This window comes from Patagioenas fasciata, chromosome Z (assembly GCF_037038585.1).
Source record: "Patagioenas fasciata isolate bPatFas1 chromosome Z, bPatFas1.hap1, whole genome shotgun sequence".
Taxonomy (NCBI): Eukaryota; Metazoa; Chordata; class Aves; order Columbiformes; family Columbidae; genus Patagioenas; species Patagioenas fasciata.
Window position 1 is genome coordinate 1416504 of NC_092560.1, and position 15074 is coordinate 1431577.

The window sequence follows — 15074 nt, forward strand, 5'->3', positions numbered from 1 at the left end:
TCAAGCTTGGAATACTTGCATACGCTCTCAGTAATATGTAAAGGGGCATTGTCAACTTGAACTTTACAAAGCTATTTATCTTTGGAAGGATTTTGTTAGCTTCAGTGCTTGTGAGGAAATCTAATCCAAAAAGGACTTTTTGGGTTTCCTACTGGTGTCTATAGAGGTTATTCTGGGATAGGCTAAGTGCTTAGGTAACGCCTTAGTAAAACCAGGCTTCTTTCATTGGTCCCATGCAAAGATCTGGTGAGGGAAAAGTAGAACTAGCAATGGTTTGATTTGGTGTGAGAGCAAGAAAAGTTGACTTTTTTTTAAAATGAAAAACTCAACTTTTGATCGGAAAAAATTGCCATTTCTTTTTAAAGCACCCATAAATTAGAAATTATCGTCTTTTGACTGAATCTCTGTGCTTCTGGTGCTCTCCTTGAGCCTTGGGACCTTCCAGTTAGACACATGAGCTGCATCTCCTGCGAGGCCAGAGGAGAAATGCACTTTCCTTGACCTGTACACACAGAAATGCCCTTAACCGAGGTGTCCATAAAGCTCAACGGTGACTCTCCTTAATGGAATAACCTTAGCTTTTTATCTAATTACCTGAGGGCCCTTCAGAGGGTATTTTTCCAGTAAAATAGTTAAGGCTTTCACTGGAAAAAGCTTCCAGATCGCTCCCTAGCCTTTGTATGATTTTACGAAATAACAAGCGGGTGACGGGCCGTTCACGGAGATCTATCAAGCAGACAATAGAGACGTATTTCTCAGGCAATCTGTTCTAGATGTGGTGCTATTAGGAATATTTCATAGCTGTAGGAACGGTGCACAGGTAAAATCGAGTTGTCAGTCGCTTCTTTTAGCCTAAATAAAAAATAGCGTGAACTGCTAATGCTGCAGAAGCGCAGTAACTTCAGGAACTGGAGAACTTCGAGCTTGTAGCTCTCATGTATTACCCTGTAACCTCACAGTCGTTGCAGTTTTCTGATGCACGTAGGGTTTTTTTTCTTCCAGTGGAAGTAGATTTTATTTCCTATTTTTGAGTGAGGGGTGGATTATTTCTGCCTTACTTTTGTAATAATGACTTTCTAAATCTTTTGCTGACTTTCGGAGAGTTTAGACTGCTTGTTTCAATGATTATTGATTAAAGTCTCAGTGTTGTTGCAGACATATTTTTGAGAGGTATCTGTTTTGAAATAAAGTAGGAAAGAATGTTTAACACCAGGGGCATCTTAGCCTGGTCCAGCTTTGAATGCTTGATTACAATATTTGTCATCTTACAGAGGACTTTATACTCCTCACTGTGGCCTAAATAAAAAATTGACAGCCAATGTACATGCACCAAGCTTGTATTGACCATCAGTCTGCACTGACAGCAACAGCTTTAGTCTTTCCTTGCTTGTGTTAATTTTGTTTCTCATTCATCATCGAAAGAGTTCAAAATAAAAGGTAAACATTAAGCTCAGTATGCCATGACAGTTTTTTTTCATTGTAAAATAATTGAACCTTGTTACTGTTTGAGCTTTGCAGTAGTTTAATTTTGACAGCCGCACAACACACAGTAAATGTTTAAAAAGAAAAAAAATTAAAAGGGAATTTTCCTGCAGCAAATCTAATCCGCCTGTGATAGCACAGTGCCCATTTTATGAGGCAGCATTTATTCTCATAATTGGCTATTTCCTGTCCTTAAATGCCTATTTATTCATGTCTGCCACCTTTTTCTCAGTTTATTGGTCCTGCGGTCACCACATTATCTTTCTCTTCAAAATCAATTGACATTTTATGAAAAGAGCTTGCTGGATGTTTGGTTTAGTGAGAGTGGCATATAGAACATGTGCTTGTCACATTAAATAATTGTTGCTAAGAGTATTCAGTGGCTTAACTATATATAGAATATATTCACTTACTTTTTTGTTTTTATTTAGAGCAATGAATTGGCAAAACATTACTCGGGGATGCTATCAGTAGAAGTATTCCAGATAACGCTTTTTCACAGGAATTCCTGTGCAGTGCAAGCTGGTATTACATTACAATTTTCAGAGATGCTCAGAGCTGCAGTCTAGGAAAGTTGAAGCATGTGAATGATACAAATTAAAATACTAAAACATCTGAGCTGTGCACAGACTAATTACCAGCCCTGAGGTGCTCTTGTTTTAATTAAAAGCTTGTGGTCAGCTCTTTGTTAGCAGAGACACTGTTTTTCCTTCCTTGCCCTACCTGTGTGTTTCTAAGGAGGTTGCTGGCAGGTCGGAGCCGTTCTTTGTTAATTCAGCGTAGGGACCGCAGGGTTACTCGCTAAGGGATCGAGCTGGGTGGATGGGCTTCAGTTGTGAGCAGTCCCTGCTCATTACAACCTGAGATATCTTATTATATAGGGGGCTGCAGCACTGGATTTTATCCCAGGTGCCTGCACAAAGCTTTGACCCTGATCCACGCAAGCTTAGCGCAGGAGAGCCGAGCCTTTTGGGTGCCGCTCGAGTCATGTTTTTCTGTGCTCAGTCACATTAACTCCATCACAATGAAGTCCACACAGACTTTTTCTCTTTCTTCTTTTAAGAGAGGATTTTTACTGTTGTTTGATGATTGGTATCAAAAACGTTCATGTCAAAACTTCTGCTTTATATGAGGTGGAATTAAAAAGTAGAATTTGCATATGAAGCTGGATTTTTTAAATTCTCTTTGACGGTGTTGGCTAAGCTCATTTCTAGTGTCTATACATTCTTTTTAATATTTATTGCTCACATGTGTAGCAGATTGTAGCGTTAATAAAAAATAACATCAAGTGAGCAGCATGAGCTGAAGCAGAAGATAAATCCTTCCAGAAGCTGGGAAGGAATTTCAGTTGATGTGTTTTGTTTTGTTTTGTTTGTTGTTTTGTTTTGTTTTGTTTCGCTTTGGTTTGGTTTGGTTTGTGGTTGGGTTGGGTTCGATTTGGTTGGGTTTGGTTTGGTTCATTTTGATTTGGTTTGATTTGGCTTGGTTTTGGGTTGGTTTGGGTTTGGGTTTGGGTTTGGGTTTGGTTTGGTTTGGTTTGGTTTTGGTTTGGTTTGGTTTGGTTTGGTTCGGTTTGGGTTGGGTTGGATTTGATTTGGTTGGGTTTGGTTTGGTTCATTTTGGTTTGGTTTGGTTTGGCGTGGTTTTGGGTTGGTTTGGTTTTGGGTTTGGTTTGGTTTGGTTTGGTTTGGTTTGGTTTGGTTTGGTTTGGTTTGGTTTGGTTTGGTTCGGTTTGGGTTGGGGTTGGGTTGGGTTGGGTTGGATTTGTTTCATTTTGGTTTGGTTCATTTTATTTTGGTTTGTTTTGTTTTGGTTTGGTTTGGTTTGGTTTGGTTCATTTTGGTTTGGTTTGGTTTGGTTTGGTTTGGTTTGGTTTGGTTTGGTTCGGTTTGGTTTGGTTTGGTTTGGTTCGGTTTGGGTTGGGGTTGGGTTGGGTTGGGTTGGATTTGTTTCATTTTGGTTTGGTTCATTTTATTTTGGTTTGATTTGGTTTGGTTTGGTTTGGTTCAGTTTGGGTTGGGGTTGGGTTGGGTTGGGTTGGATTTGTTTCATTTTGGTTTGGTTCATTTTATTTTGTTTTGTTTTGTTTTGTTTTGGTTTGGTTTGGTTTGGTTTGGTTTGGTTTGGTTTGGTTTGGTTCGGTTTGGTTCAGTTTGGTTCAGTTTGGTTTGGGGTTGGGTTGGGTTGGGTTGGATTTGTTTCATTTTGGTTTGGTTCATTTTATTTTGGTTTGATTTGGTTTGGTTTGGTTTGGTTCAGTTTGGGTTGGGGTTGGGTTGGGTTGGGTTGGATTTGTTTCATTTTGGTTTGGTTCATTTTATTTTGTTTTGTTTTGTTTTGTTTTGTTTTGTTTTGTTTTGGTTTGGTTTGGTTTGGTTTGGTTTGGTTTGGTTTGGTTTGGTTTGGTTTGGTTTGGTTTGGTTTGGTTTGGTTTGGTTTGGTTTGGTTTGGTTTTTCCTCCAGGTGAACCCAAGCAAGCCAATGTGCTCCTGCTTGATGCGGAAAAATCCACCCGCTGACGGGGAATATTTTGTTCACAGGTGCCAGGTTGACCTGTCCACCCTGAGCAAGGAGCAGACCCACAAGCTGGAGCTGCCGCTGGAGGAGGGCGAGGGATGGCTGGTGCTGCTGGTCACCCTCACGGCCTCAGCTGCCGTCACCATCTCCGACCTCTCCGTCAGCTCCCTGGAGGACCAGAAGGAGCGAGAGGAGATTCTGAAGAGATATGTATGGAGCTCTCTTTTGCCCTTTGTTCGCAAAGCATTTGCTTGTATAAATAACAAGTATGGGGGACGGAATCTAAATACACCTCTTATATCTTTATCACACTCCACCAATCGTAATAATTTAAAATAACTACTAATATTATTGTATCTGGTACAGGTAATGTCAAGAAGGCTACAAATCCTTTTGATACAGTTCTTAGTAAGCACAAAATAAGGGGTCACGCAGTGACTGCAGAGTTTTTAGTGAGTGTTTATGCCAAGTGGTCTGAGGTGTCAGTAGTTTTCAGCTTTTTTTTGTTTTTAGAATCTACTAAAGCTCAAGTAAACTCATTTATTTTCTGTACATTAGAGGCTGGAGCATTGTTTTCTATCATCCAAATAATTGTTTTAAACAATATTTCCATTTCAAACTGTTCTGAAGCAAATTATTTTCATTTCCCAGCATCCTCACATTTCACAGAATCTGTGTAGTTTTATCAAAGGAACAGAGAGGGGAGCTCTTACTCCAGCATTCGATAATTCCTAAATCACTAAAAGTAACAGTCTCACTACACATGGAGAAATTTAAAAAAAAAAAAAAAAAAAAGAAAGCTATTTCCACTTAAAATTACAAAGCTTTTATTGTACAATGCTGCCAGGTGTTTAGAAAGGCTTCTCTAGACACTCAGCCATTAAACCAAGCTCTGACTAACAAAGAGCTGCTTAATTTTTTTTTTTTTTAGAATTTAAAATATTCCTATTCCATGACTGACATCCTTTCAATAACTGAATTTAATAAAGATGTACCTTATCAGGCTGTGCAGATAACATGAAGTGCCGGTACTAATGCTGTACGATATTCTTCAAACAGATTAGCAGGATGTGCGCTTCAGCAAATTTATTCTGGCTATCTCCACTGAATCAGCTGTCTGCTAATGCTTGTACAACTCATACACCAATAGTGTTATCATAAACACAGTTTAATAGAGGTGACTTAGTGAGGCTAAACATAATATGCCTAAACCAACTGAGAGTTAAGGTATTGTGCACCATCTTTGAAAAATAATTGCAATTAAGGAGAGTTATTGCACGTTTTGGAATCCACCAGGACAGTCTGTGGTGGTCAGAAGGGATCTTCATAAATACAATAAATTTCCGATGGATGTGTTTTTGAGGTGACATGCTTCTTGCTACCAAGTGCAACAATATCGTATTTCTGTGGATTATTGTGTGTGATGATATGGCAGTCAAGTGATACTGATGGATTTGATAATTTAGTAGCAGCACAGAAACATGTTCCGACTCTGTATTATTAATTGGTTTCCCTAAATTCTCAGTTTTTTGTCCCCAGTGTAAAGCATAATTATGTGGTGTAAGATTGATCTATTTATTTCCATTTCTTACATATTCATGCATAGGACTCTTCTATTATATTTACATTATTGCATGCATTTGAAAACATTTATATTTTTGGAGGATATTCATATTGCAGAGGCATGAATTTCTCATTATAATATATATTATATATTATTTGGAAAGCTGTAGGATCGATAAACCTTTTTGATAATGTTTTCTGTTCCTGTTAAAATTACCAGTGGACAGCAGAAGAGAGCAATGCCGAGGATTAATGAAAATTCGAATAGTTTATTTTCACTGATGTTTGATTTATCTTTGGTATTTTTACCTCTACTTCAGAACCGATACAAAGAAAGAGCGTGCGATTAGCAAGGTGCTCTGTTCCCCATGGAGCAGCTGTATTTGGGGCTCTATTTTTTGTCCTCTTAAAAAAATGTAGCCTCCGTTTGAGAAATGTATTTTGCACCCTTCCTGCAGCCAAAAACAGTTAATGAGCTGACCTCGCCATCAGATCAAATAGCCTTGGAAAATGACTCTATTACTGTCATTTAACCATTTGTAGCTGAACATCAGAGCCTTACAAATTAAACAGGCATTACCGTTTGAACCATTATTTTACCACAATTGTCTGAAAAGATTAATTCCTTTTGGGGTGAGGAGGGGGGTGCATTAATGGGTACAGACCAAGAAAGATTGTATGACCTTTTCAGAACGGGTGTGCTGAACCCACGGTCCCCCTTGTCACAGTTTAAAAACCAGAGGAGCTAGTTTAGAGAAGAAGTTGTTAGCATTCCATTTTTATTATGACATTTCACAGTCATCCGATTTAATGTCCCTTGACCAGATTGTCCACCGTGAGACGATGGGCTTGAAATGTTATTTAGAGCATTGATAAAAGGTGAGCAGTTCTAAGATGACAGCGAGTCATAAGGCTGGTGGTGTGACATTAATTTTCTCCATAACAGAGATGGAATAAGACGTCATGGTGACAAGCTGTCAATCAGCGCTGGCCCCTCAGTGTATCTCGATGCCATAGGATGGGGTATTGCTTCTCCCATAATAGAGCTGAACTGAGATGCTCTCCCTGACAGCTGCTGCAGCCATACAGAAAATATATTATACAGCCTTTCATTAAAAAAATAAAGAGGACTCATCTCCAGAGCATTTCAATCTTTTCCCATCTATTGAGGGCTGAAAAGATTCGCAGCAAATCACGGATTCCTCTGCTATGGAAATTTCAGGCTTCAGAAACCGTGCGGGTTTTGAGGCCTTCAACAATAATCATAAATAAGGAGACAGAATATCGTCTGATAAATCATTACTTAAAGTTACGTATTTAAAGTAATGTATTAAAGTCATTTGCTTCTCCCAGAGCCTCTGTCGTGGCACTGTAGACATTTTCCATAGCCAGGATGTGCAGTGAATGGATCCAAGCCAGCAGACTCGCTGCAAATAAAAGTTCAGAAATAATTAATCTGCTGGATGCTAACAAAGGTAGCAAAGTGAAATGCAGCACCGGTGCCTGTTTGCAGATGAAATCTGGTTAAAAAAAGGGGCTGTGTGGCATTGCAGGAAGGGGGGCAGTCGCTTGGCTCACTCTGTGTTTGGGTCGTGATTTGTTTACTTTCTGCAGCTTGGTGTTTGTTTTGGTCATTGGAAAACTTGGGTAAAATGTGGAAACTTTTGTTTTTGTAAATCCTTTCACTCCCATCGTGGTATTAGAGCAGAATTATCTCTGTTGTGGCACCAGCTCTGATAAGAAGCTTCCAAATCTTGCTCGTTATTGCAATAAATGAGAAGTGGTGCCAAGGTGCTTTTGAATTACATCAGTGATTTTCTGCAACACCATCCCTACCACCCTTGGCTTGCAGACACGCAAACAAGGGAGTTGAGTGTGTGCTAATTAAAGTTGACCATCAGGTTTTTAAGCCATATTTCTGATGATCAAGTTATTAAAAATGCTAAAAACTTATTAACCTGTGTTAACATGCATGCGTTTGTATGTAGCATGTGGGGTGCTACACTTGGCTGGAATCCTCATCTCGGTCCAACAGTCAGTTTGGGTTCATGAAATTAATATCGGGGTGTGATTTGACTGTTAGAATTGGCTCATTAATCAAAAGACAGGAATGCATATTGTATGTCTAACATTTGAATGGATAGTTTACCTGTGCACAAACATACTGTAGTTTTTTGCAAGTCAACATTTAGTATTTCATTTAAGCAGCACCTGTGTATTTCGGGTCAGTGATGTTATTTATCCTGGTTTTCCATAACAGTCAATTTTGCCTTCATAATAAATTAAAGAATCGTTGACTGGGTGTTTTACCTCATATTTGCGTTTTCTACAAATCTAGACATGATCATAAGCAGCTGAAAAGGTTTTACCTGGGCTACATTAAAATTTTAGAAAAGCCCACAGGCATTAAAGGAATTAATCCAGATTTTAAAATTCTTTAAAATAAAGGTACATGCTAGTATTTATGAACAAGACTTGCAAAAACAACCAAAAATTAGGCCATATAGTTATAGATATCTCTATCTATCTATCTATCTATCTATCTATCTATCTATCTATCTATCTATCTGTCTGTCTATCTATCTATCTATCTAGATATATACATATGTCTATATCTACATAGATATGATTTAAAGTGGATTTGAAAGTCTAATTTTAGTCTCTCCTTTTGAAGTTTCCTCCTTTAGCTTATCTGAAAAGTAAATGATAATGTCAGGTTTGGTTGTAATTGACTGCAAGTTCAAAATTGCATTTGATGTTCTGTCATATGAGAACGTTGCAATATCAGGCCTAACTGGTGCAATATTCCCAGTTTGTTACTTTTAGTTATTTGTAAAAAAGAGCAGCAGCAGAAAACACTTCCCAAGTAGCTTTCTAAAACTATGCTGGATTAATACATGTAAGTGTTAGTCTAGTCTTTATTATTTTCTTCCTCTTTTTAATATATGTAGATATTGCAGTAATGCGTGTTTAAAAAAATACATCTGTAGCAAGTGCTTTCTGCCGTGGTATCGGAACCACCTTTTAATGCCTTTTTTTCTAATCTTTTTTTGCAGGTCATTATTTTGAAAATTATTTATTTTGATTGTTTTTACTCATGTTATTTGCAAGCTGTGTGTAAGCATATATATGCATATATGATATGTTGAAGTTTACATATAATGATCAGCTAAAACAGAAACGATATTGCCCCTAAATCACTGTTCAAAATGTTATTGGAGGATTCATTCAGTAGAATTACTGTTATATTTAATCATTCATATTCTTATTTTTTCCTTTGCGTTTTTGATTGATAGGTTAAAGTTGCAAAATACTGAAAGAAACACAGATAACTGCACATTCTTTGGATAATAATAAAGTATGCTAGAGAATTACACTAACTTATATAGGGAGAAGACTATTAATATTGCTTTCAGTTCGTCTTCTTTGCAACCCAGAATTATTTTTCTTTTTATTATTTTTTAGAGTCTAATGTCGATGTTCCATAACATGAAGGATGTGGGATTTCTTCAGGTGAAGGTCATCAGGGCAGAAGCGTTGATGGCAGCTGATGTCACAGGCAAGGACTCATTTAGTTTCTGTGACAGTAAATACCGTCCTAAGACCGGGCCTTTTAGACGTGAAAAAAAAAACATGTTTAAAGCAGGACTTTATTGAAAGATTATTGTCTGTTTGCTCACTCTGACCTCCTGCTCGTTAAGGAAAAAATCCTCAGAGAAACAAACAGAACTTCTGTAAGCAAGGCAGCAAGATACAATGCTATCAGAGTCCTCCATAGGTTATTTCTCAGGTGGGTGAAACACACACTTTTCTCCATCGGAGGTCCTGCAAAAAATAAATAGAAGAGACATCATTTTCTAGCAGATAAAATATGCTAAACTTATCCAAATTAAAGCTGAATTCCAGAGGACGAGACAAATGAAAGGTGCTAGACTTAGATACCCCTTTAAAGTCATTGCCAATAGAACCGCTTGATATCTTCTAGATATTTAGCAAGTGCCAGTGGTTTCAGACATTTCAAATAAATTCAGTTTCCCATAACTACTGCTTATCTGTTTAAGAAGGGAAATGAGAAAATCTTATTTTCTTTTCTATTTTACGTGATGTAAGCTGAAAGGTTAATTTAACCTTCTGCTTTTCAGAATAAATAAAAAGTATTTCAACCATACTGACCATATTTCTCCAGAAATGTCCAAGTTATCTCCTGTAAGTACGGTCACCTTCACACTGCACAAGCTGAATGGAGCAAAATGAGCTGCTTCTGTGCCAGAAAACGGCCCTTTCTGCCTTAAAAAAAAACCCAAATAAACAAAAAACCGACCAAAAAACCCCATCTACTAATCTAGCTGTTTTAACTACATTTGGACATAAATGTTCTGTTGCAGGAGCAGATGCAGATATATATAGCAACATACTCACTTTTTAATAGCTTTTGTTAATTAGCATGAGTATCACTATTTATTTTCTTCTTTTTTTTCTCAGACAAGGTAGCAGAGCAAATATTTTACTGCTGAAACAGATCTTTGAGTTCGTGGCATGCAAAATAATAGATTCCATTTTCGAGGAGGCAGGAGAAATGCTTCTAAAGATTCCTCACTCTGCTCTGACCTTCTAATCCAATGTGGTCTGAACAGAGAGAGAGATTAAGTTATTCAGGGGCAAATGGGATAATTCAGTCCCTGACCTCGTTCAGTCTTCGACTTTTCCAGATCAACATGTCATTTGTGCTGGTTGAACAAATTTTTTGGAAATACATTTGATTCAATTAAAGATGTACAGGGCTACCAAATATTTTCAGACATTGCATTTAAAGCGACAGTCAGGAAGATGGGGAAGAACACTCAGCACCTTCTCTTGTCCTGCATATTTTGTTCATTAGCAAGAAAAACAGCAGTTATTTTTCATAAGATGGCTGTGCAGACATTACAGAAATCATTGTATATTTTGGACAAAAATACCTGTTATTTCTAAAAGAGGATAAAGGGGTTTTCTTAACTAGTGCAGTAATTTATAGCTATTTTTAGTAGCTTGTCGGTATGCACAGATCATTCATTTCAGATTAATCTCTGAATAGTAACATTTAGAAATAATTATTTGGTGATTATCAATAAATTGTGTTTGCAAAAATGGTGTAAAAGTCAACCCTCCACCTTTGTTCAAATGGGCAATACTTATTAGTCTGTGTGGAGAGCACTGTGACCGGTGGTGTGATTTACACAACTAAAGATTGCTCGTGTGAGTAAAAGCTAAGGACCAGTTTGATCTTCTTACTATATCGTTTTTTCAGAATTAATCTTTTGCCTTCCCCTGAGTCTGAAAAGTATCTGAAACACCTGTATGGTACCTGTGTGGTTTGCTCTGTTTCCTGCCTGCTGAACATATCCCGTTTCACTTTCAGGAATCTTTTCATGTAAAGTAATAAATCAAAATTTATTAGTTTGGGCTGAATGGCTTTTAAGAATCCTTCATATCCCATCATTACGCATAAGCATAGACAGAAAAAGACTTCTGTAATCTTTTAAGTAGTCATCAATCTTACTACAGTTGCAAGGATTTTTTTTTCCCCCCTTTCAAAATGTGAAATTTTTCTTTTGTTACCATACATTCATTGAGCGGCATTGTAATACTGTATTAACTCTGTGTGAATAAAGAGCAATTGAGACTCCTGTTGAATGAATGAGTAAAAAGCACAAATTGCTTTTTAATGAAACCCTCAATTCTTCTCCTTTCCACAGAAAGCCCATAGTCTTGTTCAGCTGAATGCTACTACAGTAGGTCACTTCAGTTAAGCCCCTAATAAACTGTTGATAGTCGAGGGCAGGTTTTTCTCCCGTCTCAATAGCCCAGTGTTGGACAGTGCACTTCAGATCGTTAAGGTTAGTGCAGATTTTTTCACTTTTTTTTAAAGAAAGAGATTAAGGATGGAGGTTCAGGCCTCAGTTTACAACCCTATGACATGTCTATGGGCGTTAAACAAGATGTGAGTGTTGGCTGAAATTTGGGTGAAGTTGCGGGCAAGGGGAGCAACTGGGCACTGTCAGTTTGAAAACGGGGCACTGCTTAACTGGATTTGTAAAATACCCCAGAAAAGAACAAAAAGTGAAAATTCTCCCCTACTTGCAAGGACATCAAGGACATGGACAACCAGGGAGGGATTGAGAGCTCCCTACCAGGGCTTGAACGCTCACCTTAATTTCAGGGACAGCTGTAAAATGGGGCATCTTCCAGGACCTTGTGAGAACTTGCCCAGTCTGTGAGGATGTTTCCCCTGGAAAAAAATAACACAAGTGTCTTTCCGTAGCCAAAACACAATTTTAGGGCTTCCACCAATGCAGAACGATGTTCTGTTGGAAACTGCAGTCACAGCAAATACACCTCCCTGGAAAATACGTATTTTTTTAATATGTGTTTTTGAAACTACAATCTAACAAACGGAAAGACATTGAGTGTAGTGTTTGCTTTTTCTTTCTCTTCCTGAGAAGATTTCATCCAAATTTTCCATTGTGTTTTAGCTATTGAGACTCTTTTCTCCCCAAATCCTCAGCTAAAAGCTACATTTTACCCTTTCCCCACGTCTTTGCTCACTCGTGGTTCTTCTTGAGGATCCACCAGCCTTCTGGAGGGTTTGGCTGCCTGTGTAACCCTGGCATAGCAGCTCGTGTGCCTACAGCCACCTCCTTTTACATGAAAATGTATTCCAATGGTGCAGGAGAACAACGTCAGGCGTAATGAACTCATCATGTCGGTTCGTCTGTGAAATTAATAATGTTCTATTCACCTAACCTGTGTGAGCTTTGCAGAGCAGTAGGACCCTCACCATGGCGTGGTGCCAGTTTAGGCAGTGGTCAGGTAGGAGAATTTGTTCTGCAGCAAAGTAGGTGTAGGTGGGTCATGGGGAAGGCTCTTGGCTTTGCTGGGGCAGACACGTTCCTCCTTTTCCTTGTACCACGGAATAAAACTCAAAGCCTCTCCCTTCATTATTGACAAGAAGCACCCAGGGTGGGAAAAGACGTGCACACAGGTTTGATCAACTTCAGCAAAAGTCCCGTTTGAGGATTAATAGTTAGCAGCTCTGATTCATTATCAGAGCAGCATCCTAGCTCACAGCCCGCCTGGAAAACAGTTTGTTTTGCTGTCTTTGGGCGTTAATTAAGACGTGTTCAGCCCCAGCCCCCCGGCTCCCCTCTCCCCGGCCCCCAGCCCGCTCGCCGTGTCACAGACCGGCGATCAGACGCTTTCAGATGGTCCAGCCCATGACTTTGACCTTCTGCGCGGTCCAGCGTTCCCTGGGGAACCGTTCAGCTCATGAGGTCTGATTTCACACTTCCAGGATGCCTCGGCTCTCTTAACAATGACAGGGAGACAAAGCCCTTTAGAGCGGGCCGCATGGGGACTTGTTTAAATTGGAAACTAGAGAGGAGTCAAGGAACAAGGTTACAGGCTACAGAATAGTGCTTTTAATAAAGAGCTCACAGCTCTGGTTCGGCTCAAAGAGGGCTACCTCTGTACAATTAATTGAGACATTTATCTGGAGCATCTTGGGCCTCTACTTTCTCACAGAATTATGTGATAAATATCAGCTAAGAGGCAAATGAGATGTGCATGAAATGAATTTTTAACACTTTGATTACTGTGTCTCCAGCCTTCATTAGAAGTAAATTTATTTGTATTCCTGACCTCATTATTAATCAATTGTCTGCGCGTTTTTTTGGGTGCTGTGGTTTCAAAACCTGGCATATCAGACAGATTTAACTAAAGACCTCAGTGGTGTTTAGGTTTACAGTCAAAGGCTTTTCAGGATTCTCCTCCTCTGAAGAACTGAAACTAAGCAGAGAAAATGAGGCAGATTCTTTTTTTTTTTTTCCTTTTTCAGTTTTATGTTTGATTTCAGCCTCTCTTCTAAGAAAATTCCGTGTTAAAATTTTGATTAAAGTACTTGAAAGTAGGATGAAGATACAGAGATGGCTAAATGTGCAGAATGTAAATGAGCTTTCTAAAATCTGTTCTACTAAAATGCCCTAATACCGCATGTGCAAACATAGTCTTTGAAATCATTCTTCAAATGCTAGGAAATGTCAGAGTGATGTACACAAACGTTAAATTCACAGAGGTATGGAAGCCCATACATGTAAAATTGAAGGAATAAATTCAGAGGCCCTTTGGAAATATGGTTCCTAAAGTAATTTGCTCTGTCAATTAGTGCAGAAAGGTTTCAATATACACTTGAATTATCTTCACAAAGTGTGGAAATCTACTGGATGCACAGTGTTCTGTGGTAGATAAAATCTCACCTGTTCCTGGTCACCTGAAGACATCAGTCCAATATCATGTACTGCAAATCTACATATTTTTAAAGAAAGTAGCAGTTTTAGTGTACTAATGGAAAAATTAGCATTTTAAATATATTTTTGGTTAACCATAGCATTCAGAATTGAATATACAGTGAAAGGATGAGTTGTGATTGCTAACTTTTTTTTCTTTTTTTCTGTAAATATTCAATAGAAAGTGATTTTAACACGATTGTGACACGGTACTGAGCCACCTGGTAAAATATCGCATGCGTTCAAGACATCGGTCTGCTGAAACGTTTACAGCAGGACCGTTCGGGAAGAATTATCATTTCCATTGTAAAGATGGAAGACTAAGGGAGGTTAACTGACTCGACTGAGGCTGACGGAGCAAGTCCTTGTCGAAGCTCACATTCGGCTTGGGTCCTCCGCTGAATCCATTAGATAAGGCGGCTTGCCGGGCTATTGAGCCGTCGATCCCTGGCCAAAGGTCGGGTTGGTGGCTCCATGGCAAGCAGCTGGCTGGCAGGGAGCTGGGGACAGTGTTGGTGACATTAGCGTCTGCCTGAGTGGCACTGCCCCCTCGGAGTCATGAGCTGCCTGTCTTGTCTTCCCCAAAAATAAAGGACTATTTTGGCTGTGGGAAGTCGGATCCATAATGGATGGGCATGGCTGTGGTGGGGGAGAACCGTAACAGCCTATGGAATATTCAAACAATGTTTCAGCTTTTGGAACCATATTAAATTTGGTTGAACTTTGTGGAGTTCCTGACTTTTGAAAGCAGGAATCGAATTGGAATATCTTATTAAACTTTTGAACTGTCTTTGTGATTCTAGTTCAGTTTTGATGATCTAATTTGAGCAAAGCAAAAAAAAAGAAAAAACAACCTCATGTAATACTTAGTTCAGAATAAAGGTGCCAATTTTCTTAAATTCATTTAATGATCTGGCCAGCGCCGACTTTCTGTCAGTTTGTGTAACTTCACAGGCTGATTGGTGGCAGGTAAATGTTAAACGCCAACCTACATTTAGCTTGCCACGTGATTCCTTTTGTTGAGAAAACTGCTGAAGGAACAAAACTAGGATGATTTTGTGTCTTTGGACACATGCTGAAGCAACACATGTTTTCCATAGACATGGTAGAAGGATCTCCCCAGGGCTCATAGGGAGCCAGCCACATGCTTCTTGGCTTCCATCCACCCTGGAAAGCAATTGCATCACTGGT

The 15074-nt window shown here is 38.9% G+C and overlaps 1 protein-coding gene across 6 annotated transcripts in view; it reads left to right on the plus strand.

Annotated features, from left to right (window-relative positions):
- The window catches only part of MCTP1 (multiple C2 and transmembrane domain containing 1), a 280175-nt gene that overhangs the window by 160813 nt on the left and 104288 nt on the right, over positions 1 to 15074 (plus strand). For all 6 annotated transcript variants that reach the window (XM_071802132.1, XM_071802129.1, XM_065861272.2 and 3 more), the window contains 2 exons: positions 4023 to 4209; positions 9028 to 9121. In XM_071802132.1, coding sequence (XP_071658233.1) covers positions 4023 to 4209; positions 9028 to 9121 — 281 coding nt within the window. The remainder of the gene's footprint in view (positions 1 to 4022; positions 4210 to 9027; positions 9122 to 15074) is intronic.